This window comes from Macadamia integrifolia, chromosome 1 (genome assembly GCF_013358625.1).
Source record: "Macadamia integrifolia cultivar HAES 741 chromosome 1, SCU_Mint_v3, whole genome shotgun sequence".
Taxonomy (NCBI): domain Eukaryota; kingdom Viridiplantae; phylum Streptophyta; class Magnoliopsida; order Proteales; family Proteaceae; genus Macadamia; species Macadamia integrifolia.
Genome location: NC_056557.1, coordinates 29,611,733 through 29,638,485, shown reverse-complemented (window position 1 = coordinate 29,638,485; position 26,753 = coordinate 29,611,733). Strand labels below are relative to the sequence as shown.

General features: G+C 38.1%; 1 protein-coding gene across 11 annotated transcripts; it reads right to left on the bottom strand.

The window, feature by feature from the left end:
- Positions 1–2,631: 2,631 nt before the first annotated feature.
- On the bottom strand, positions 2,632–25,631 carry LOC122083530 (ER membrane protein complex subunit 8/9 homolog). Of its 11 annotated transcripts, none has more exons than XM_042651385.1 (8): positions 25,493–25,631; positions 25,054–25,116; positions 24,805–24,927; positions 23,852–24,060; positions 23,609–23,755; positions 23,401–23,460; positions 3,084–3,250; positions 2,632–2,910 (listed from the first exon to the last, which is right to left on the bottom strand). In XM_042651385.1, the coding sequence occupies exons 4-8, from the start codon at positions 24,056–24,058 to the stop codon at positions 2,880–2,882; spliced, it is 612 nt and encodes a 203-aa protein (XP_042507319.1). In that variant the 5' UTR covers positions 24,059–24,060; positions 24,805–24,927; positions 25,054–25,116; positions 25,493–25,631; the 3' UTR covers positions 2,632–2,879. The 11 variants fall into 11 exon arrangements, with proteins under 11 accessions (XP_042507319.1, XP_042507376.1, XP_042507339.1 ...); XM_042651442.1 differs by having other exon boundaries at positions 24,923–24,927; XM_042651405.1 differs by having other exon boundaries at positions 24,805–24,922.
- Between the last annotated feature and the right edge of the window lie 1,122 nt (positions 25,632–26,753).

Below are 26,753 nucleotides of genomic sequence, written 5' to 3'. Positions count from 1 at the left end.
GGAACAAAATTAACCAATATAAAAATATAAAAGTAAAAATGCAAATAACATATTTAATCAGGACCGTAGATCAGAAATCCTCATCCATCTTAAAAACATGGGACCCACCACCGTTCCATTCAAACTAGACATAACACTGGAAATCAACTCGTTGGAGAAGGTCAAGCCTGGCATCAATCCTCGTTTCTTGAGCCAGAAGATCGCACAGAAGCTACCGGAGAAGAAGATACCTTCAACACAAGCAAAGGCTGCGAGAACGTGAGTGATGAAGTGTTTCTCGTCGTGGGTTAAGGTGTCGTTCCAGTGACGGAGATCTTGGGAGAGATCGACTTCTTCTGCTGTCCAGAAAGAGGCTTCGGCTTTCTTGTACTTGAGGGTACTGGATTGGGAACATACAGAAACGATCTGCGTTCGGGGCCAAAAGGGGTTCTTCAGGGTAAAGGAGTTTTGTTGGATTGACCATATTAAATTGTGTATGGTGAGTGTTTCCACGTGGTGCCAGGTGGAACAAGGTGGTACAAATTCATTCCAGAAATTTTTATATTTAAAAAAATATATATTTGTAATCACTGCCCACATATGATTATATCATTAACGTCAAATTATTTCATATTTGATTATTAAATTTCATTTTACTTTGTATTCAAAACCCTTTATTATAATATATAAAATAAAAATTAAATATAAAATATTTATTACTAAATATGATTAAAAAAATAAAGTAATTTATACAATTACATAAGATCACATGAAGTAATGATCATAAAAATTTATTTTTTTAAGTATGAAAATTTTACTTCCCTTCCCTTAAAATATCCTTTGCAACCAAACATAACCTAAATAAATAAAGATTTTTGATTATCGATTTACATTCTTACTTATTATCCTACATTGTAACATCGGCGGCAAATGGCTGCCCTTGCAACCCCATGGAACCATCCTCCTACAATGCCTCACAACCACAATCCCTATGTGAAATGTCTGCCCTTGCTGTGATGGAAGATTAACGTCCCTGCAACTCATAAAAATGATTTCTGGCACATGAGAAGATGGGAGAGAGTAATTTTTAGTGGGAGAAAAAGGGGTTTCAAAAACGAGGGATGGTGACATGGTTCTGTCCCCTTCTTTCCTTCCTCACTGCCGAAACTGACTGATAGGGCGACCTTCCTTCTCTGTGGATGCGGTTATGTATAGTTGGAAAAGGGAAGAAATTAAGAGGATCTTTTTCATCATCTCCAGTCCAAGTAAGGAACAAATTCAACATTTGAGTTGGAACAAGTAGAAGTCGAAGCAGTTTTCAATACATAAAAAATGTCTTCAGAATTTTTTGATTTACGTTGTCCCGTGAATTTGGGTTTTGTAGGTTGTTTTCGTACAAAATGCCTTTTTAAAAATTTATTTTTTTGTTAAAACCTATTTTTCTAAGGCTTTCATTTTCGCCATTTAAAATTTTTAATTATCTTATATCTTCTTGAAGGTTTATAATGAGAATGTGGTTTACCAAACTCATAATTGGATGAATAATTTTTTACACATAATTCATCCTAAACTGGTGGTAGTTTTGGAAAGAATTGTTGTAACCAATGGTTAGAATGTGTGCCATCTAACAGATGATAATAATGTATGCTTTTGCAAAGTTTTCAAAAGCATTCTGAAGATCAAAACCCAAAATTTAGAAATGAGATCCGATAGTCATAACCTTGCGGTCTCATGGAAATGTCTTCATGAACTTACTAACATGACCTATACAAAACTACAACCAACTAATAAAAGAGTTGTTGAGATCTTTGAACTTCGTGCTTATGAAATAGAGTTAGAACCTAGGCTCTTAAATTGACATGACTTAAAGATCTTAGAAAACTGGCTTTTGACAGACATCCTGCCAAAACCTCAAGCACCGCCAAGAATTCCCCAAACCTTAGATATCTTGGCTTCTGGAGATACTCTATATCTCAAAAAAAGATTTTCCTTTTCTACACCCGGTGAAGGATCTTCTTCGTCATCTCCTGTCTAAGGAAGGAATTTAATTTTTGAATATCCTCCTTATAATCCTCAACTTTTTAGAAGTTATGATCCCATGCAATCTTCCAAATAATCAGATACCCAAACTGACACCGAATCAAATATGCTTTCTTATCATAAATATAAGTTGGAAGCTACAAAGGAGGGAAAAAAACAACTCATATTGTCATTAGATCAAGAAAATAAACATATTTATGTGAAAGGTATCTTTAAATTCTCAGAGTTTGAAGAATATAGCCTTGATATCCTCATTGACACAGGAACAACACATGTTTGTCAATGGAATGAAATCCCCGAACACTATTAGGGAAGACCCTCTTTTTGCAGCTCATCATCTGCAACCCTTGCGATTTCGCCTTTTCTCTCGCAACCTCTCTCCTATGGTTGCGGATGCCTTTTCTCCCGTAACCTCTCTCCTTTTTTTCTTTCTCCCATGGTCAACCAAACTCGTACCGGGTGGGAGAATTTAGCTTTTTCCTCAACTTTACTTTTCTGTGCTTCACCCATTCACATGTCGGCCACAATCTGACAACTATCTCATCGCAAGAACCCCCCTAAACAAACAGGGCCTAAAATAAACAGAACAAGTTTACCCCCGAAAAAAAAAAATCTCAAAATAATGATGCATTACGATGGCTGACTGTTTAATACAACAAAAATTCTGTCTGGATATAGTTTTCAAAACACGAAATATTCAGTATGGCCAAGATTATCCCTTGGCTACTCACCCACCAGAGCAAAAGGCGTATCTAAATCTGGGGATAGAACCCAACAAAGATAATTCTTTTTCAATCCCAGCACAAGAGGACCATGAATTATGCTTTAGCCTGTTGTCCACAAGGGGTGGAACTAGATATCTACTTCACGAGATCTGGGTTCAACCAGTCACTGCACAGAGAGAGAGAGAGAGAGACCAATTACTTCAGGCTCAAGGCAATGGCAGGAGTAAAAAGCAAGTATAAATTACAGAATCAATTTCTTCAAGACCAAAGCACAATGCAAATTTATTTTTGGCAACTAGATGAAAGAGAATGCCAAGGCAAGCAGTATATAGATCTTACTTGCTGATGTCATCAAGGTGGTCATCAAAATCAACGACATCTCGCCACTTTTCAGACGAGATATAATCCAACAGGACTACATTGGCTGCGGGTTCCTTCATGCTTAATCTAATACTTCCATCCAATCCAGCTTGCTTCCAATTCTTTGATGCATCCCTGATGTAAAGCTGGTCAACCAAAGAATAAACCAGCTTGGTTAGAGACTTGATCCCTTATTTAGACCAATGGATTTAGCACACATAAGATTCTAGTCTTCTGGATGATCAGCATACCTATTAAAGACACAAGAGAAATTAACAAAACAAAGATTTTATTTAAATTTTTTTTTTTTAATACAAAAAAGGTCTTACTGGTAGAAACACTAATGCTCAAAGCCAGTGGGATGGTGATGTAGGCCTTTCATTCCTTGTACTATGAAACTAGCAGAGAAGCCATAGAATGAAAATAAAAAGAAAAAGGTACGAACAAAGAATTCTGAAATAAATGTCACCAAGCATCACAACAAGACAAACTATTTGTATAGAAGTCCTATATTAATATGCAAAAAATTATTCCAGTTAGTCAGAAATTTAGCTCATAGACTTTGTCGAAACACTTTAGACACACACAAGGCTTCAAAATGTTGGATTGGGTTTCCTTCCTTGTGGAGGATGGCCCAAGAAAGCTCACCTTCTTTAGGTGAAACCCATTTCTGTTTGAGGTCCATAAGGAAGGCATTTTTGTCACAAGGGTATTGATGAGAGTTTCTCATTTGCCCTTGTTTTTATAATAAGGCTGAAGTTGAAAAAGGGAAGGTGTGAGAGCCTATCGGAAGAAGAAAAGAAAAGGAAGCAGAAAATTCTGGGTTTGAAAACACTACACAGTCATCTTCAAGAGCTTGATCGAATAGTCATCCGAGGTCCGATTGAGCTGATTTTTTGACAGCAGCATCGTAACACACTGGCCTTCATTTTGTACGGTGTGATAGTTGTTTCTAGTTCTCTAACTCAGTGTTCAAGCAACGTTTTCGTTGCTCCTGTTTTAGTGAAATCTCCTCAATCTCTTCCTTCTCTCTTTAGCAAACAATCTTGCTCTAATACCACTTTAATTGGGAGAAATGCACTAACCGAGAGATGTATCCAATTAACAAAAACATGGAACAAATTTTTCCCCTCTTGGGTGAACCTAATATGAAGCAATCAAGTAGAGTTTGATGGAACAATTTATCAAACACAATTCGTCCAATAATCAAGCTCCCAAGAAAGCAACTAAATGCATAAATCGGTGAACAAATCCATCATAGACACACACACACACACATATCAACACCATCAATTTAACGTGGAAAGCTTCCCCAATAAGAGGAGTAAAAACCACGGAAATCCACTATTTCCAAATAATGGGAATGCACAAGTCTTCTCTAACTAAAATTAGAGGCATATAATCATTCCAAACATCAAGAATAGCATATCTTTCGCATACATCATCAAGAAGATGAATTCCCAAAAGAGAGAAGGAAGAAATTGAAGAGTTCTCACCAAAACAGGGGCAACAAAAACATTGCTGGAACATTGAGTTAAAGAACTCAAAAACAACAATCACACCATACAGAGTGAAGACCAGTGTGTTGCAATGCTGCTGTAAAAAAATCAGCTCAATCGGACCACGGATGACCATCCGATCGAGCTCTTGGAGATGACTGTGCAATGTTTCAAACCAAAAATTTTCTGCTTCTTTTTCTTCTTCCAACAGCCAATCTCACACCTTCTTTTTTTCAACTTCAGCCTTATTATAAAAACAATGCCAAATGAGGAAACCCTCATCAATACCTTTGTGACAAAAATGCCCTCCTAATGGGCCTAAAACAATAAGGGCTTCACCTAAAGGTGAGCTTCCTTGGGCCATCCTCCACAAGGAGGAAAATCCAACCCAACAAAAAGAGATTGGAAAGTCAACCCTGGGGAATGGTTTTACGACTAAAAATGCAAGAGTAAAGTTCAATACAAGGGAGGATAATGCAATCCCGGGTTCTGACACCCTTAATTTCGGATCCCCTTGGACCCGCAAGTGACAAATAATTGAAATTGAATGATCAGTGGCAATTTCATAAATATTCGGAACAGTTTAGGGCCCTTTTTGGAGGAGAAAAATACGGATTGGTACAAATCAGTGAATAAAACTGGGGGGAAAGCAGACCCCTTTGAAACGTTTTTTTTTTGGTTGGGGTGGGGGGTGTTAAAAAACATAAGGTATGCTTTTAATAGAAAATATGAAGAAGAGACATCCTTCCTCACATTAAGGGTAAGGCTCCTATAACTAAAGGAGGTGCAGCTAAGTGCTATCATTGTAATGCGTTCGGACCATTTGCCAAATTCTGTCCGCAATGACGCAAGTACAATTCAGTCATTGTCGCCATTGAATCCAATCCTGAGATGCAAGTTTGTGACACCCAAGAAGATGATAACTGGGCCATTATAATGCAGCCATCGATGATGAGTATAACGCTACCCTAGACGATGAAACTAATGAAGATATCCACGAGGTTAATGTTGTGATTCTGGTCGCAGAAGCTAAGGTGAAGATTGGCATCGCCATTGCATATCCTACACCCTAATGCCTAGTGGACGGTTGACAGCACAAGTCATAGTGGACAGGAGGTGTTGCATAAAGATTGTTTCACAAGCTTTCATTAAGGAAAATGAAGCAATATGCACATCCACAACCATACAAGATCTCACTTCTCAACAACAATACCTTGGAAGTCAACCAATGATGATTTTGCACCGCTGAATTTGGGTGATAATGAGGAGGATGCATGGTATGATATCATACCCATGGTGTTGACGGATGTTTTACTTGGATGGCCATCGATGTAAGACAACAATGTGTCGGTGGAAGGCACCAAGAATCAATGTTTCTTTAAGGGAAAGCCCTTAGTGCTTAATCCACTCAACATACTGATGATGAAGAAGAAACTTAAGAGCTGCCCAATCCAAATGATGACAGATTTACAGTTTGTAGCTAAGAAACAGCCAGCTAAAGATAGTCCACAGAGAAAGCCACGATGAGTACTGTATATAAGCACGAGGTAGCGTGCTGAGAAGAAGCTCCTAGCTCCACCACAACAGGAATTGTTAGAGACCAGCACAGAGATGGGTCTTATCCTAGCACTAGTTAAAGAAATTTTACATGTACTTGAAACTAACTTTCCAAAACCTATACAACAAACCAAGCCTTAACCCAACTTAATGGGGTCAGTTAACTTTCCCAAACCTATAAGGAAGTTGATTACTGATTTGGTAGATTTGGTGTCCGATGATTTGCCCAATGAGCTTCCACCGATGAGACATACACAGCATACATTTGTTCTAGTAGTGGGATCAATTTCTCCGGATCTTCCCACTTATTGTCTATCGTACCGAGCAAGCCAAGCTCAAGAGACAAGTGGAAGACCTATTGAGGAAGAGATTTAAAGTAGAGAGCATGAGTCTGTGTGCTGTACCAGCACTACTCACTCCGAAGAAAGACGGTTCATGGTGCATGTGCATTGATAGCAGAGCCATCAACGTTTCCGATTCCTAGACTTGATGATATGTTAGACATATTGAATCTATGATTTTGATCAAGATTGACTTGAAGAGTAGGCACAATCAAACACGAAACTACCCTAGAGATGAATGGAAGATAGCATTCAAGACTAAGTATGGATTTTACGAATGGAAGGTCATGCCCTTTGGTCTTTTACTTATGCTCCAAGTACCTTTAGGAGTTCAGGTACCTTCATCCTCTGATATACTTACTTATCTTTTAGCAATTGTTACCGATATCAGATCTAAGTCTGTGATTTGATATCCTTCATTAAGGGTCCCTGTGACTACTGTGCTATTGATATTATTGGTGTTTATTTCCTCCACTCAGATTATTGATATCCAACCTACCTGGGATCTTAATTATTGCTTTTGCTTCTTCACTGTGATATGGTTTATTTACGTACCCTAGTTGCTGCTACGAGCCTACGATGTCATATTGCTACTGAACAGGACCTCTTTGTTCTTCTCTCCTGCATTATTTGTCCACATGTATTGCTACACGTGAGGGAGAGAATGGAGATGTTGGGAGTTATGAGATTGTCTTCTTATTGAAGACTATTTGTCTATCTTTTTACCGAAGATTTTTTCAAGTCTTCAAATTGAAGACTTGCTATTGTGGGTTTCTTTTTATTGAAGATTTTTCATTTGCCTTCCTGGATTTCTTCTTATTGAAGATTTCTTATCTGGCCTGGAGTTCTTCTAGTTGAAGAATTCAGGTTTTGGCCCGCATCAATGATTTACTCATCTTCTAGACTTCTAGTACTGCTATAATCTGGGCTTTTACTGTTTCTGTTTTCTAGCATGTGGCTAATATTTTCTGATATTGGATGGTTATTATTTGGGTTTATAGTATCGTGCTATACCGTAGGGGGTACTTCTATCATTATTGATTCTTATTTAATAATACTGCCAAGTACAATTAAGTTGGGAGTGTTTATCGTAATTACACCGGTTATTGTTGGTAACCCCCCCCCCATTTTAGCAAATCTAGTCTACAAGAAACAGCATGTTCAAAGGGAGCGATTGATCCGATGTCAATCTATTAACTGATTGTGTTAAGGAGCTGACTGATTAAGTTGATTGCTAATCAAGTTGACCGAAAAATGACGACCATGTATCAAGGAGTTGATCGATGACTGATCAAGGTTGATCAAGCAGGATGACCGAATACGGTTAGACCGACCAATCAGGCTAATCGTATTACCGACCGATCAGGCTGACTGACTCACGAAGTAAACCAAGGGTGGAGTTCTTATAAACAAAAGTTAGTTTCAGGGAAATTGTAAGTAAACAATTTCAAGTGACTTGAACAGTTATAACTACTCAAGTGGGCTTAATATAAAAGAGACTTCAACCGAAGAGAAAAGACATCTCCAACAGATCAAACAACATGTCTTTCGGACATTTACTTATATATATATATTTTTTTCCAGATTAGTTTTAATTATGTCATTTTTTTCAAATAGATTAGCAAAGACCACGACGGACAAAGCTTCGTAATGATTGTATCAAAGATCACGACGACTCGTGTTTCGTCATAGTTTCTCAGTTTTCATTCATGGCCATGACGGCCCATGTTTCGTCATGGTTCTCATTTTTTCATTCACAGCAACCACTTGCTTTGCCAAGATTGATTGTAATGGATAATGTTTTTTTGGAAAAATTAATTGATCACTTCTAGTATGATTTGCTTTTCTTTTTAAAGTCCTTAGATCTTTTCTAGGCACTGGAAATATCTCATTTTTCCTCGTTAGAAATTTACATAACATTTCAATGAATCCTTGTGATTCTAGCATGCTTGTGCACTTTCCCATTCTGCCATGTATTTGTTGCCAATTTATTGTGACCAACAATTTTCAATGGTTCAAGGAAGAAGAAATGCCCACCAGGGGCAATGTAGATGCTTAATTAGAGGTGATTGTCGATGAAGGTGCTGTGGAGAACTTGTCTAGGTAATCCAGCCCTTGAATAAGGCAATGTAGGCGATTAATTAACCAAGGTTATCACTAGTTACCCCAACTCCCGCGTTTGTACACCTTTAGGAGAGTGATCTTCAGATCGAAGGCATTTTCTAGATAAAGCCAAGGTTTAGTGACCCATTGAAACCCATCGATTGAAACACCACCCATGGTAACTGGAGGTAGAGGTTTTGATGGAATATCCCGCGGGGAGCGACTGGAGGGGAAGCTTCATAAGTACAACCCATTGGAAAGCCAAGACAGGATTGGCATGCGCTCCGAACATCTCCACAGTGGTTGGGATCTCAAATAGAGATGATAAGTGAAAGATGTAAGATTTGAGAATAAAGAGTAAGTTTGAATGTTTTCCATTCCACTTACATTGGGTATGGCCTTGATAATAGTGCCAAGTGTAAACATATGATAAACATGAGAAGAATTTCCAACAGTTTGGGAACTAAACATGTTTGACTTGGCCATGGCTTTACCAAAAGAAACAAAAAGGGGGGGGGGGGGCGAAGCAAAGGTTTGGAATCGGTTCTAACCGTTGTAGATTTCAAGTTCGAAGATGGTTTTTTTGCAACCGAAGACAACTATTCAAGAGTGTACCTCTAGACTAGTACACAGATGAGAAAATTCGGAGAGAGGGAGAGTAACAATAGGGAATAGAAGATATATATATATATATAATGGGTAAAGTGAGAAAAAGTGATGTATCTCTTTTAGATTTTTTTTTTTTTTTTAAATGCAAATCCTCATCTGCACATGGAGATGGTTCTTGAATTGTCTTCGGTTATGGAAAATCCATTATTAACTCAGAAAGATGAGGCATGTTGAGCTTAGAAAGAGAGAAAGGTGAGGCATGTTAACGTAGAAAGAGAGAAAGGTGCTCGGGCTTAATGATCAATGTGCAATATCTGCGAAAACCACAACTATCCATGGTTGTGTGCAGTTGGGAGATCTCGTCGGCTTTCAGAAGACGCTTCAGGAGAACCCATCTCTTCTCAAGGATCAAAATGCTGTCATGACACAGACTCCACTTAAATTTTCTGCTAGTTACAATAATGGTGAGATAGTTAAGTTCCTGCTCAATTGGAGAAGGACAGAAAAGGTCGAGTTGGAGGCCAAAAATATCTATTGGAAAACCCCATTGTACATGGCCGCAAAGAATGGATGCAGTCAAGCAGCAAAATTGTTTCTTAATCATGGTGTTTTGTGGAGGCTAAAGCCAATAATGGAATGACGCCTTTGCACCTTGCAGTATGGTACTCACTCTGTGCTGAGGATTGCCTAACTGTGAAGACAATGCTTGAGTCTACTGTTGATTGTAGTGTTAAGGACAATGATGACATGACTCCTCTAAATCATCTATCACAAGGCCCAGGAATGAGGAGTTTGTGGGAACTTCTCCATTATTATGCTGAATCTAGAGTGTGTCACGGGATTAGTAAAGAGATGGCCAAATCTTTACATATTTTTCCTTTTATCGTTTACCATGGAGGTGATGGTTGCCAAGAATGTGAATGGTGCAGAACCATATCTGCAAATATTGGCGTGGCTATGGCAGACACTATGCATGAAATGTCAGGCAGCAACATGAGGACCTCATGGCAAGAGTTTTTTGTAAAACAACCCCGGCAGAATGCAACCCATTTGCGTATGCCAATGGCATTGCTGATCTCTCCTTATCAAATGGTCATTAATAAGAATAAAAATGGTGGAACTGACTCGCAAGGATGAGAAGGTGGAGAGGTTTGCAGCACGGCAAAGAAGGAAAATGGTGTCCTGGTAAGCTTTGAGAAATGTTGATGGGATTTACTTTGTATTTCCCTATTTACATATGCTAGTGAGTGTAGACAACCTGCCTTTCCTCTCTTTTTTTAAATTAGGAATTAAAGGAGCAAATTTGGATACCAGAACACCATATATAACACAAAATTGATCCAACAGTGGCCAGGGTTTTTGCCTTGTTGGTTTCCATAACCAAAATTTGAAGGCCCATGACCCCGAGACAGATTCCAAGAAAGATATATAGGTTGTTAGACCTCATTTCCTGCATTATCAGTTTTTTGCAAATAATAATCGCTAAACGTACGGCTTGTGGTACCGCTTATGGTACTGCTTGTGGTAAGGAGTGGTCTTCCTGCTGTTAACAGCGCTTTTCTTCTCTCTTTTGGAGGTTTCAGGCCGTTCCCCATTTGGGAAGCAACAAGCTTTATTTAGAGAAGGGTAAATAAACAAGGATGAAGGTGGAGATGCTATCTTTACAAAAGTTCTGATGACTGCCCCCACATAATGTGACAAAGCAGAGGTGTCAGTAATGGGGGGCTGGTGGGCCCCGAAAACCAAACTCGGACGACTGTAGGCCCACTTAATAACTTTAGCAACTCAAGTTTAAGAAGGTGGCAATACAGTAAATATATTGATGTTTACAATCGAGTGGCAATCGTGTAAATGTATTGAAGTTCACAAGGGTGGAATGGCACTTTTGTAAATAACCAGAAATTTCTACTAAGGAGTGGCAGAACCATAATTCTAAGAAACCTCCAATTAGAAGTAGCAAAGTAACAAAGATGGGTTGAAGGGTATTCAGGGAATCAAAGTTAAAATAAAGACATTAGGTATTAAAGGGCTAAGGTAGAGGCATTATTGGGAAAAACAGAAAATAATGTTAAACACCACTCACGATTGAAAGGGTCCTCTTCAACATTGGAAATTCCCAAAACCAGCAAGAGTTGCTCTATTCCAGGTGAAAGTTCTCACAGTTTTGGTCTAGGATTGTGCTGAAATTGCAAGTGTAGGATCGCATAGTCCAGCTCTATCAAATCAACCAAAATCAACCCAAAAGATCAAGTATTATGTTCAGATTCAACTCCTGGAATCACAAGGATGGTAGGTGCAGATCTGGTTAGGGTTGTAGCTGCATCTCCCACAGAAGGGATCACTTTCAGGCCAGAAATTCAAGGGTTAGCGTCGCCTCTCAATGATGAACTAACACCCAAAAGTTTATGAAGAAAGAAGATGAGATGAGTGAGATCAATCAATTTCCATGGGTCACCAAAGTCCACCTCAAAACAGGGCAGCAGGAATTATCGTGATACACTCCAGCAAGAAGAGAAAAGAAGAAGCCACAGATTGATGGGGAAGGGGGAGAGAAGAGATTTCATAGGGGGAGAGAGAGAGAGAGAGAGAATCGCACAAAGGGGGGGGGGGGGGGAAGGGGGGACTTTCATGGAGGAGGAGAGGAAGAGAAGGGGAAGAGGAATCCCAGGTAAGAAGAAGAAAGAAGAATTAGAGAGGTAACGTAGGGAAGAGAAGGAGAAATATCCAGCAACTGACTTCAAAAATTAAGGACAGGTTAAGTTACAGGGTTCTGGTAGTGGACCAGCAGTATGCAGACCTAGCAGAGATTTAATCTTCCATTCTTGCGGTAAGATTGACAATAGGTTCCAAGGCTCTTGGGTTTCAGTGGCCCTTTGGTCAGGAACAGCCACGGCAAACTTGGAAAGAAAAGATGACAGATTACTAGGGAAAGAGGTGAGAAACTGCAATTTCTGTCCAGAACAGAGATTGGGAGAGTGGTCGGCTAGAAGTGGGGGATTCTCGCAGAGAAGAAAGAGGGAGAAGGGGGAGAAGAGAGGACAGCCACGCAGGCTTTGGCCACAAGTCATTCAATTCATTCTTCAACCAATGCCCCCATAACTTGGGTTACATGCCTAATTTATAATAAACTAAAATCAAAGCTTCCTAATTAAAGTCTGAGTCTAAAATAAAAATAAAATCTCCTAAAACCTATTAAAACAAAGAAGGACTCAAATTGAAAACTTCTTACCAATCTGGAAACTACCCAAAATTAAAAGATTACAAAATGCTCCCAAATAAAATAAAATCCTAGAGGATTCTAATAACCTTGAACCCAAATTGGATCTGGTTCCTTGTTTGGGCTCTGGAGCGGGTTTGGGTCGATCCATCGAAGCGCTGCTACATCAATCACCCAGGGATTGCACCAATTACGAATCAGATCGTGGATTGTTGATCTTACCAAATTTATAAGCTCATACGGTCAAGAAAGCGAAGGGGAAACATGTCAAGTGCAAGATAGACCGATGATCAATGCAAAGCGTGTATACAATCTCTATGAACTTTGGCAAGCCTGGTGAGACACCAAAAAGCAAACTCGTGATAGTTTGAGAAAGAAGAAATGCCCAACAATAAAAATTATTGGTCACAATAAATTGACACAAATACATGACAGAATGGGAAAATGCGCGGGTGTGCCAGAATCGCAAGGATTCAATGAAATGTAAAATTGACTTCTAACTAGGGAAAGTGAGATATTTCCAATGCCTTGAAAGGGTCCAATGACTTTAAAATAAAAAACAAATCATATTAGAGGAAGAAGAAGAATCAATCAATCAAGGCAAAACAAGTGGCTGCCATGAATGGAAAACTGAGAATCATGACGAAAGACGGGCCGTCATGACCATGAATGAAAACTGAGAAACCATGATGAAACATAGGCCGTTATGATTTCTGATACAATCATAACGAAACTCTGTCCATCATGTATTCGCTAATCTATTTGAAAAAGAAAGATGACATAATTAAGACTAATCTAAACAAAAAATATTGATAAATGTCTGAAAGACAATTATGTTGTTTGATCTGTTAGATATGCCTTTTCTCTTCTATTGAAGTCCCTTTTATATTAAGCCCACTTGAGTAGTTAGAACTGCTCAAGCCACTTGGAATTGTACAATTGTAATTCCCCTTAAACTAACTTTTGTTAAGAACTCCACCCTTGGTTTACTTCGTGCATCAATCAGCCTAATTGGTCGGTAATATGGTTAGCCTGCCATCAGCCTGATTGGTCAATCAGACTGTATTCGGTCATCCTAGTCGATCAACCTGATTGATCATTATGACCGATCAACTCCTCAATACAAGGTCATCATTTTTTCGGTCAATTTGATTACCGGCCAACTTAATCAGTCAGCCCTTAACACAATCCAATCAATAGATCGACGTCGGATTGATCACTCCCTTAGGTACATGCTTTTTCTTGTAGGCCTAATTTGCTAAAATGGGGGCACCAACAGTTACATCTTTATAAATAAAGGTAGTGATATAGTGATGCAGATTCTTCACCAACTAGGCTTGTTTTATCAAGAATAAGTCTAGGGTTGGGTTACATATGTGTTGGGCCTTCAATCCCTGTGGTTTGGAGTGTAATGGGTCACTTTTACAGGCCTAAACTGGGGGTATTATGGTTGCATAAGGGATTAGTATTTGGTTTATTTTATTTTGACTTATTTGGGTTTGGTTCGTTAATGAACCATGTTGGTTCAATTTAAGTTACATTTTTTTCTTAGGAGTCAAGTTATTAGTTGAGTCATATTGTTTGTTTCCTTTTTGAAAGTTTCCTTTTTTAATTTTTAGAGACTATTGTACTAGGAGAATATTTGGTTTTCTTTTATTGGAACCTGCTGTTAGAATATAATTCACATCCCCATTATCACTATATAATGCAAGGGTTCATAGAAGCCAATGATTTGAAGAATTAAATAATGGTTGTTGCTGCTGCTTCTCCTTGCTCAGAACTGCTTTGTGTTCAATCAAAGCTGGTGTAATTGGTGTTTGATCCAACTGACCCACTAAGGTGGGACGCCCAAGGGGTTCTTTCTCTATTATCATCTTCTTTTCTGTTCAAGGTGATCAAGATCTGCAACTTCAATCTCAACCCACTCAGGGTATACAGATCTACAAGTTATAAGAGTTCCAAAGCTGTTTTCCTGTTAGTTTCCTAATCGATTCCCCTACGGTTACACCTGAGACACTTTCAACCACCTGCTTGGGCTGAGATTTTGGTTGATCCATCCACCCACAAGAGCCTCCTTCGATCCAAAAATCAGGTCATTCTGATCTGGGATTGGTGAGATACAAGAAATCTCCTTGCCTTTTGTCCTGTAGTGGCTTTTCAGATCTAAACCTGAAATCAGTGGAGCAGTTATGATATCTACTGTTTCCTGTGATATTTCATCATGTTTACAGATCTGTTTTAAGACTATTTCAGTACCTAATATACCCTTCCATGATTGGTTATTGTCTGATTTCAAAAACGCTAACTTACTGGGATCGATAGACTCAGTTTCCAGATCTGCTTCCTTATTGTAATCTGATCTGATTTCTACTATTGGTACTTTGATGGCTGGTTGGTCTCTGATAAGTATCCTGCAGTTAGGGATTAGGCTTGACTTGTCAACCTAGTTCTACATTAAGCCGGTAGTGTTACTAACTCTTTTCTCTATATCAGATAGCCATTCTCTTCTCTTTTTTTCTTCTTATCCTTTTCTGGTGAACTTTATTTTGCTTTGTTACACAGATGACCATATTACTTTCGTCTAGTCTTATAGCTCACCAACTAAAGAATCAAACTTGGATAGGAAGGGCTACAAATTCACAACAGAATGAACTCAGGAGTCATGGAGTTGACTTGGGAGTCATGTAAGATTTATAATTTACATAAAGTAGAACAATAACAAAAGTTTACAAACTCATATATATATATATATTGATGATAATGCATACAATTATTTTTAATCAAATGTTGTGGGTTCATATTCAAATTCCATTACATTTCATTGAGTTGTTTTAGCCAACTTACTAGGACTAATGAGCCATTTTGAGAGCTTAAGGATTTTAACATTAATGGGCTGAATTAAGAACTTTTGCATGGTGGTCTCATAAGCTCAATATGTCAAATCAGAAAAAATTAAACATTTTATGATTTCCAACTTAAACACAAAATATATAAAAAGTTTTAGCTTCACGTTTTAGATGTTACAGTCTTTTTAAGTATTTCTAATAATGCTAAAATGAGGATTTCTAAGACTCAACTGAGTCATGAGACTTGGTCCAAGTCACAAGATTAACCCAAGTCATATTGATTTAATCGAGTATATGCAAAAAGAGTATAGATACGAATTCTGCTCCTTAGGCTTGGGCTATGATCCAGCCACTCAAGGATTAAAGTATCGGTATCGGTCGCCGTATCGGTCGGTCAAAATTAAGATATGTATTGGAGGGTATCGTATCGTATCGGAGATACGCTAAGATACGCTAAAGATACGCATATAAATAGATAGGGAACACATTTTTATACACTTTTGCATAAAAAAAACAGTTAAAAAAAGTTATAACATGTAGAATGCATAAATACTTAAGTAGAGGGTATCGTATTGATAGACAAATATATTGAGTTGAAAATGTTCAAAATGATGAGGGTATCATATTGATAGACAAATATATTTTTTTGAGAAAAATCAAAATTTTCCATGGAAGTTGTAGAACACTTGTTTTTACATAACATATAAAAAATCTAAACATTTTTAATCATTGAGCATGAGTAGATCTAAGAAATTTGAAATAAATTGAAACCCTCATTTTCTCTTGAAAAAAGTTTGTAAATCCTTATAAATCCAATGATTTCATGTAATAATGATGCACAAAATGTGATTCTAAGTATGATGAACTAGGGGTGTCAATTCGTGGCCTGAACTGACTAAACCGATCGGGACCGACCGTTTATAGACCGGCCCGGCCCGGACCGTCTATTAAACGTGTCGGGCTTGAGCCCGGACCATTTATTAAACGTGTCGGGCTTGAGCCCGGCCCGTTTATAAATGGTCGGTCTTGGTTTTGCCACTTGGACCGTCGGGCACCGGATCGAGACCGACCGTTTAACACTCGATCGAGACCAGCCTATTGTGCACTGGCCTAGCCCGACCTTTTAATGATTGTAGAATACCTATTTTACCCCCCAAATTAGAAAGTAAAAACTAAAAAGTAAAAACATGTTCACATTTTAAATAATGGTTATATTTGGTATCATTTATTAATTTATTGTCATTTTTTTGGGCTTGCATGAGTGGGCCAAAATATAAGAGCACATTTTAAAGAGGGCCCGTTTAAAAATTGGTTAAAACCCATTTAACATTAAACATGTCCGTAGCCCAATTAAGGCCCGACTAAAGCCCGATTAAGGTGGCCCGATTATAGCCCGAGGCCGACCGACCGAATATAAAGTGTACCATGCCCTCAATAACTAAGCCCGATTAGTTAAATGGGCGGACACGGTGTAGCCTTTGAAAGTCTTCAAGCCCGATTAAGCCCGACCGAAACCGAACCGACCCGACCGGTTGACACCCCTATGATGAACCTTAGATTTGTAAAAAAACTTGAAAATCTAAGGTTAAAGTTGAAAAAAGTGAGTAAAGATTCAAGAACTTACTATTTAAAATTTTCAACTTTCAAGTTCAAGGTTCTTCTTGGACTATGTTTTTCTCATTCTTTGAACCATTCACTTCGACAATGTTTCTTTCAATCTACCATTTGAGTCTCCAAAAAGGTGTGTGAATCAAAGGGGAAGAAAGAAGAGAAATATAGAAAACTATTGGTGAGAGTTTGAAGTGTTTGTTTCAAACAACAAAAGGCACATTCACGGAAATTTTCATATTTTCAGTCGATACATACCGATACGGTACCGATACAGTACGATACGGCTCTATACTGCACGATACAGTCGATACATACCGATACGGTACCGATACGTACCGATACTCGGGAATTTCCAGATTTTCAAAAGTTCGTATCGCAGAATATCGTACGTATCGGTACCGATACGATACGGCACGATACGATACGTACGATACGGCGATACGCAAAAGGGGGCCTAAAATTCTATGTAGCGTATTGGTATGTATCGTGCCGATGCCTACCGATACGGATACGTATCGGCCGATACGGCACGATACGCACCGATACTTAAAACCATGCAGCCACTACAACATAAGAAGTAAAAAGGATCTTATTTATATATATATATATATATAAAGAAAAAAAAAAAAAAAAAAAAAGTAAAGAAAGAAAGTTAAATTGATGCAGATACGACCGCATTTAATTGGTTAGACCAGCATGACCGACTTTGGAAGCCAAGAGCCAACAAGAACCATTTCAACCAAAGGTTTTGGTCCAACAAGGGTTAGAAGTGGTATTTCATTATTTTAAGTCTTTAATTCCAAGTAATACCATACCCAGGAGTTAGGAGCCATTATTTCTTTTCTTTTGAGTTAAGTTTCCTTTTATGGTTTGTTTCCTAGTTAAACTAGTTTCTATTTTAGTTTGATGTCTTTATTTTCCCTATATATTAGCTGTAATCGATGGACAAGTTAGAGATTGAATTGAATAGTTAAATGGAGATTTGGTTTTGTGCTCTGTGAGAGTGTGTTCCCTTCTCCCTCCCCCCCTCCCCTTCCACTCTAATCTTCCCCTTCTTCACTAGAGGCCCTCCATCATAAATAGAATAACTCCCTTGTTTTCTACACCAATTGAAGATGGAAAAACCTTCATGGATTCTCCATTGATCTTCTCTCACAGGCATGAAAGCATCCCTATTCTCTGCAACATTTTCCTTCTGTGACAGCAACCTTAGTGCTCCTTCAAAACTGATAATCCATTAGACATAATCAAATTCCAATCACCTTTCCATTTTCCACTCTCCATTATTCAAATCCGCTACCTTGTTCAGCATATTTCTATAATACTGTTGGTGGTGTATTTTGGGTTCATTAGATGATCCCTTACGTGCATAACTGCATGGAATTCTTATCAAAAGGAAAGTGGGTATGAAGTATTGGAGGTTTACCATAAGACTAACTTGCTCGGAGAGGTGCCTTTTGGTTGTGAGAAGGATGAGGGAGTGGGAAGGGTTATTCAACCGATTCTTGTATTTGAAATTGGAGGCTACTATTTAAAGGAGAAAGAAACTCGTGTAAAGGACAATCAACTCAACAAACAAAACCAATATGCAACTCTTCCAGATTTTTATCTCTTACTGTAGATTTAGACTTAGAGTTGAACTCTTCTTTTCCTTTTCCTTTTTTCTTTTTTCTTGTAAGCCTCATCTTTCAACGAGTTTCCTTGTTAATGAAACTCTTAGTTGTAATCGCAAATGCAGTTACAGTCATTCCTTGAAATTCTAGTTCTTTTGTTCTTTGAATTTGGTTTCTTAGTCTTTTAATTTCCCATCAGTCTTTCAAGTCCCTGGAGCAATCGGGGCACGAGAGAACTCATCTCACCAGACTCACCTTGACCGAAGTCAGATTATACATTGAATCCATCAAAAGGGATTTTGGCACGCCTAAGGAAAAGAAAATACGATCAGTAAATCGTTATAGATTAAAAGGGAATTGCGGCCAACATTTTTTGGCACGCCCGGTGGGACATCTCAAATATGGTAGTCCAAACAAAGGGAAATTCTAAAAGTTTTGATGAGCAACATGTACCTAATTCCCTAGAGGTGCATGTTTAAACAAAATCTTTAGCATTTTTTTTTTCTGTAAGTTTTGGAAGGGGGGAAAGAGAGGAGAGAGGAGGGGATCATGTTTCTCTTCCCTTTTTCTATGATCCTTTTAGCGACATGGAGGATTCACCACCAGGTTTTGCTGAAGTAATGTGTCACAATGACTTTAATTTCAACCTCCTTATTCATATGGGCTGGGGGCCAGCGGCCTAAAGGCATCAAGAGTTGAGGACATGAAGTCTTGGAAACAATCAAGTCGGAATTAAGCTCTATTCAGAGAAGTCCAGCTCTTTGGGCCTCTTGTAGGAACCTCAATGAGATGGAAGGCTCAGGTGGGGTTTATTATGAGTTTATCATTTCCCTTGTTTACTTTAATTAATCAGCTTGCTAGTAAGTTAGGAACAAAGGGGCTAAACCCCATGGGGGTAGTCGAGTTGGCAAGGGACCTTCAGAGGTTGTTTAGTGCTCTTCACTGCTTTCAGTGAAAGTTAAATGGTTCTAATTCAACCCTGGTATAACTCAATTCATGTGACTGTAGGGTCAATATGGACCCACGGGAATAGTCAGGCTGAAGGCCTGGACACCCGTCGTTAGCCAAAAAGAAAAAGAAAAAATAAAGGGCTTCATGTTTATGGGGTGGAGAGGGAGTGGATCTGGCGAAAATATTTGGAATGGGTCTGGGCCCTTAGACCAAATCTCATGGGTGGGTTTGTAAGCTTTGCGTCATAAAAAACAAAGAATTATAAACTCCATTCTTGACCATATAGCCGCACTTTGCATCAACTCTTCCAACTTTGGGCCATAAATCGCACATGATTGATGCCACGGGCAATCCACTTTGATATCTAACCCTAAGAATGGATTAGTTCCACATCCATCTAGAAAATATCTCACCACCTTGAAGCTCAGGTTTAGGATGGACACGATCAAATAGTCAATTGCTTTCTTCTAATGTCACAAAAATGAATAGAATGCAAGGTTGTTCCATGACAGATTGTTGGATGTGCAATAATATTGTGTAAGTATTAGACTGGTTCACAAAGGTTCAAGAGTGATTTTAAAACAATCCCCTTGATTTCTTCCTTCTTAATCAGCAGCAGCCTGCCAACCCATTCTAGACACATTGCCATTAGCTAGCATCGTTAATGACTCTTGAATTCTTCCTTCTTTTGTGTGTGTGTGTGTGTGTGTGTGTGTGTGTGTGTGTGTGCATGTGTGTGTTTGGAACCAGTCTCAACTGGGAACCAAACCAGTAACGTGGAGTGCGTTGGATATGACACCTCTACATTAGTTTCTCTCTTTACCTTATGGTTGGTATTGTAATCTTGCAAGCATCTTCATGATGTTGCAATGGACAGCATAGTTGTGAAGGCGACGCCTTGGCATCCAGGCGGTCTGCCTGGTGCAACTAGGCGACAGTCGCCTTATTGCACTGCATGTCGCCTTGTGTTTTGGCACTTATTTATGCCTAGGGCCTAGGCGATAGTTGCCTCATTGCATTGCATGTTGCCTTATGTTTTAGCACTTTTATGCCAAATATCATTTAAATAAACTTAAGATTTATTCATAAATAAGAAAATACCCCCTATTTGAATCCAATAAAAATAATTTAAAAATCAAATTCTAAAATAATAAAAAGTCAACCCCCTAGTCCAAGAACAAAAACTGGATTTTGATTATAGGGGCGATTTTCAACTTTTAAATGCTGGGGGTTTTCTGAATTATGAAAATTTTATAAATCTTATCATGTTAACACATTGCTAAAATCCAATAGGCTAGTAAAATAATATTTTCTTTTGATATCTATAAAATTATTTTCATTTGGGATATTTTAATAGCATTCACGCACTTTAAATAAGTTTGACCAAAACATAACTTTGTTATTAAAACTCAAATTTAAATAATCTTAGACTTGTTGGAAAGTGGGTTTTATGTTATACCTAATACAAAAAAGTCTCATGTAAAAATAAAATATTTGACTAGTTAAACTTATAATAGAACAAAAGCAATTCTCTAAATGTTGATTTTTTTTTTATTTGATGTGGCTAAATATTGATTTTTATTGACTTGATGTGGTTTAATGTTGATTTTTATGTTACAAGGTATATGTAGCTTACTAAATAATGTTAGAAAAAAGGGAAAATAAAAAATAACACTTGGTTGCCTTGTTCGCCTTAAGGCGGGCCCCTTATCACCTGAGCACTTAGGTAGCCCTCCAACGCCTTGATTCTTCTTGGAGCAATGACAACTATGCTGGAGAGGGACTCAACTTATGAAATTGGCAGGATGGATGAGCCAAACAGTGGCCATGTAGACTCTCTCAGCCTCTCATTAATCATCATGGAAACCTTGCTTCTTTAATGAACTACACGTCTCTCGGATGCTGAGATTGTAAACTGAGTTGTCTAAAGGTGATGCATAATTTCAGCAAGAAGAGAAGAAAAGCCTGTTATTTTGGGTTTGGTTCCGTTTTTCGGGTCAACAAGAACCTACAGTTCAATATTGATTCAAGTTGGAATTAATTTGAGGTCCCCAATGGGTTATACGGGTAATGGACCTAGTATTTTCGGGTTTTCAATTGTATTGGGCCAGTTCTATAAGCCCAAAGGCCTACAACAAAATTAGGTGTTTGTTTCTATTTCCTAGTTTACAAAATACTTCCTATTTCTATGTTTTGCTTTAGTTTACGGAAACATTGCATAAGCATGTAAGGGCCTCACAGCCTCCAACGATTTCATGAGTAAAGATAGTTTTTGCCCAGTTGTTCTGTAGTGATTCAGAACTTGGTACTGTGCCAATTCAGTTCCATCCCTGATGTGGTGATTCAGCATGTTGATTGGTGATGATTACAATTGAGGCCTTTTTTGGTGACTCCAAGATTATATCCTTTCTCCTTATCGTTCTTTCTTCTTCTTCTTCTCATATAATTAAGGTCAGTTTTCTGCACTCCTAGTGCCTCTGTGACTAGTAAGTTTTGCACCTTCTCAATTCTATTTTTTTGTTCATGATCCAATATTCTGTCATTGGTCGACTGCCAATTTACCTTTAGTTTTCTTTTCTGTTTTCCATCATTAATTCAAGCCCTGTTTCAGTTTTGTTTCAGACCAAAAGATGCCATTGATTTCTGAGACTCTAGTTTCTGTTCGAGTATGAAACTTCAGTTTCCAGAAATTGTTTTGCAATACTGATTTCTGGTTCTGGTTTCTCAAGCTTCTATTTTCCATTGGTTTCTATTTTCATTGAGTACTAATTCTGTCCATTTCTTCCATTTTCTACAAGTTTCTATTTCTGAACCTAGCCCTTGACCTAAGTTTCAAAGTCTATTCCCCCAAACTCTAGCTCCCTAGGGCGGACTCACTATGGCTTTTCGATAGCAGCAGGAAGGTTGATAACGCATGCCAAGCAATCTCATCCCTTGGCAATCTCACCGGGGGAGTGAAGGAAGGTTGGGCAAGAGAGCATTGTCGCAGGCCATGATTTCATCATTCTTTTGTCTGTGTTACCAGAACTACCTTAGAGACTATCAAATAAAGCCCCTTTACTATCTGATCATGCATATGGTGCTTTGCATACTTACTGGTCATCTGTCTCTGCATAAGTACTACATAGACTTGCTTTAATTTAGAACTTCTTTCTATTGTTGTCACTGTTTTCAGTTCAGTTTCTATTCTTGAGTCTGTTTCTTATTTTCGGAAAGTTTCAAAATCTGGTTTCAAATATGTTTTCTTATTTTCTGATTTACTAAATCTGAGAGTCGCTATTTCTGATATTCTATTAGTGCCAAAGATCAATACTGATTTCAGATCCCCACCCTCTGCAGTCCCGGAATTTTCATTGGGATTCTGAACCATAATCCTTTAGGTACCTAGATTCCCATTAGAGGCTTCAGAAACAATGTTCTGTTAGGAAAAAAATGTGTTGTATAACTTTATTGCTTTGTAAGTTTTATAACTTCTGATGGTTGAGTTTCCTGGGGTCCATGTTGCATGTCATAAGCTGTTCGGGGGACCCTATGGCTGGGATCGTATAGAGAGTTTTCAGGAATGAACTAAATTTTCTAAATAAGAGTTAATGCAAAAGAATTTGCAATTTCAACAGTAACCAAATGTGATAATGTATAGTGTTTGTATATTGCTGTGCTCTTTCTAGAACAGAATGTAAACTGACTGCAAGAAACACCTTGCAAGTGATCATTTAAACTTTCAAATGACTCCACAACAGTACATTCAGATCCAAAAAAATGGCAGTACCCAAAACCCATTAAAGAAATTTATGAAGTAAATATTAAGTCTAAATAGTTACAAACAATAGCACCAAAAAAAACCAGCAGATCCTAGCGATGTCAGCATAAAAAAACCCCATGTATTTAGCGAGAAACAAAGTAACTGATACGGAAGGGAAAACTAGAAATTTAAATAATTAGAACTTACCCGCAAGGCAGGGTTCCGATCTTTTCCCTTGGGGAGGGTTTCAAGCTTTTGGTTATCCAACTGAACAAATAAAAGCAAACAGAATCATTAACTCAAAATGTTCAAACCGGAATCAGTAGAAATTCAGATCAATTAAACTGAGTATCAGTGCACGTCAAGTACAGGAAAACTCCAAAACTAACATAAACAATCATCAAAATTAGCCCACCAGAAGTACTGCAGCCTGTGCAAAGTAACGGCATATATGATCGCCAATCTTCTTCGAAGCATTACCAAGTTCAAAATTGTCATATCTCTCATTTGCATGGTAATAACCCACAATACTTAAACCTTGTGCTCCAAAATGCTCCTCTATCTGACCAATCAAAGCATTCAACACTAATAAATTAGAAACTATAGATCCAATCAAGAATTAGAGAGAGTTTAGAGGAGTGGGTATTGGACATCCAACCTGAGTTAGTGCAATTTCAAGAGTTGGGAGGAGGCCAATCTGAGAGTGAGAAAGAGGGACTGCATCAACAATATCAATGACTTCAACATTCTTGCCAAGAGAACCAACAAGAATGCCATTGACGGCTGATGTCTTGTGCTTTAGGGCATGCAGGATGAGCTTGATGTAAGGCTTCTGTCCAATCTCATACTTTAACTCACTGCCCATGACTGCAATTGGAACTCTAGTTGTAAATTTCGTTCAGTAGCCTTTTCATTTTGGTCCCAAAAGGACATGTTTTGGGTGCAATATTTCAGTGTTTATGTGTATATGGATTTAAGCTATATATAACATTTTAACTTAAAAGTTGCTCCAATGATAAAACATCCATGATCCAATAAATCTCATTATCATAAGTTCAAACCTACCTAAATGAAAAGTAACAAATTCAAATGCAATCATACTACAGTACAAATGAAAAAAAGTTGGGCCAGACTAGAAGAAGCGGTAACTCTCCAATAAGTATTCTAGGCTAGAAGGAAGCAAGGCCAGACTAGAAGAAGCAAAGCCCCCCCTTTATAATTTGACATTTCACTCCATAGATACTGAGAACTAATATAGTTCAGTAGAGAGGAAAAGAAGCAAGAGCCTAGCAAGCTTGGTCATCAAACCACTGCAAAAGCCACAGGTAGAGAGAGCTCAAAGATCTTCCCATCATTCTTTGTTAAGCCAAACATCAGGCATATAAATGACCAGTCTAATCAATAAGCATATTCTATAGCTCCAGTTAATAAAACTAAAACCGATATATAAAAAAAAGAGAGAGAGAGAGAGAGAGAGAGAGAGAGAGAGAGAGTTTCTTAATTCCAGAACAATGCTTATTTTGAACAATATATTACATCTGAAACTTCTTTAAGGTGCAAGGCAACAAAAATTTCCCATCACGTGAAGGAGATCCCACACATTCGAAATACCTGGCTGTTGAGTCGCTTCGAGAACTTCAGTATCTATTCACGATTTGGGACACTGAATATGTTCCTAGAGCAATACTGATGATGCCCAATTCAGCTATTGAGACACTCAAAGAATTACCTGAACTGAAAAGACAATAATGAGAAAAAAAGAAACAGAGACATAGGGAAGATTTCACTTTTATGCATCCACATTTCATCTTTCATGGAAGGCATTTTCTCAAGAAAAGGGGGGAGGGATTTCAAGCTTACTTGTAATTGGGTTGCCTTCTTCCTCGCTATCTTGAGAAAACATAGAGATGGAATAATAACAACCTGTAGAAGAAGTCAAGAACCACAATCACTAATCAAATCCCTTAGAGTATTCAAATTAAGCATATTGGATTCAACCATCCTAATCTGAGTATTGTAGAGCATCACCAACCAAGGATTGTGGATAGTAGCGAGCGAATCGGAATGAGATATTGAGAGAGAAAGGAGATCGGGATAGGGTAGAGCAGCGAGCTAATCGGGAGTGAGAGATTGAGGGCGGAGGGAGATCGAGAGATGGGAGAGAGAATCCGGAGGGGATCTAGGGTAAGGAGGGTATCGAGGGAAGATAAGAGCTATCAAAGATACTCAGGGGTGCGTGGGAGCAGAGAGGGTCGGACAGTCGAGAGAGAGAGAGAGAGAGTGCGAGAGAGACCTTCACCTCGGATCACCGACGGCAGATCGACAATTGTACTGGGCTCTGCGTTCTGCTACAGTTCGCTTCGTATCTCTGGCCGTTGCAACTATTTGTTATGTTCCTTTCGTACGAAAGAGGGTAAATAGGGTTTGTTTCACCTCTGTTATGTTTCGGGGGTAAAGTACGTATTTCTCCCACTTTCAAAAAAAACTCCAAAACCTTAAAATGTCGTCAAAAACGTTTTTTATTCCATTTTTGTTCAAAAAGAGACTCTAAATCTTCACCTCTGTTATGGCCGTTACATAAAGTTGATTCAGCGCCATTTGCTCAAAATCAAAAATGAAAAGCATCACTTTCCAAAAAAGACTCCAAAACCTTAAAATGTTCGGTTTATTTTAAAATATATAAAATTAAATCGGACTTACCATATAGTTTTTTATTTTATTTTTGTTCAAAAGAATAAAAAAACAAAAGAATCCATTTTTTTAGAACGTGACAATGTACAAAGCCTGAATCACCACTAAATGCAATCCTTATGTTCTAAAAATGTTATCAAAAATGTTTTTTGCTGTTAGAAACTTTTTCTTTTTCATTTCTGTGCTAGAAATAATTTTTGGATTTTTTTTTTTTTTTTTGTGAAAAACAATTTTTGGAGTTAAAAAAAGCATTTGATGAACTTGTATTTGAAAATGTTTCAAGCAGACATGGCGCTTAATAACATTTGTTTCTGGAAACGGATTCTAATGCAACTATCATTAATTATAAAATTGACATTAATAACTTACAACGCTTTCAATAAGAGGCATTAGGGGTGTCAATTCCAAGCCCAAATCAGTAGGTCTGATTGAGCCCGATATGTTTATGATCCGACCTAGACCAGCCCCATTAATAAATGTGTCTCTGATCAACGACACGTTTATAAACATGTAGCACATGGTGCAACCACCTAGCCTGACGAGTGCTCGATTGACCAACACTTTTAAAAGCTCGACTTAAACCAACTCTTTTAAGACTTAGCCCGACCCCTTTAATACTACTTGTCATTTTTTCAATACTACTTGTATTTAGTACTAAGGCTATTGTGGTATGTATAGTTGAGAAAATAGTGGTTGTTATTGGAGCACTCATATTTTTTAGACATAGTTTAATTGGTTTGAACTTGTTAAACTTGGGTTGTGTAGACATAGTTTGATTGATTTGAGTTCTGTGGGTTAAAAACTGAATACCTTAACTTAACCACTTGACCACCTTTGGGTTAATCCATTTTAACTATGGGATTTTTCTT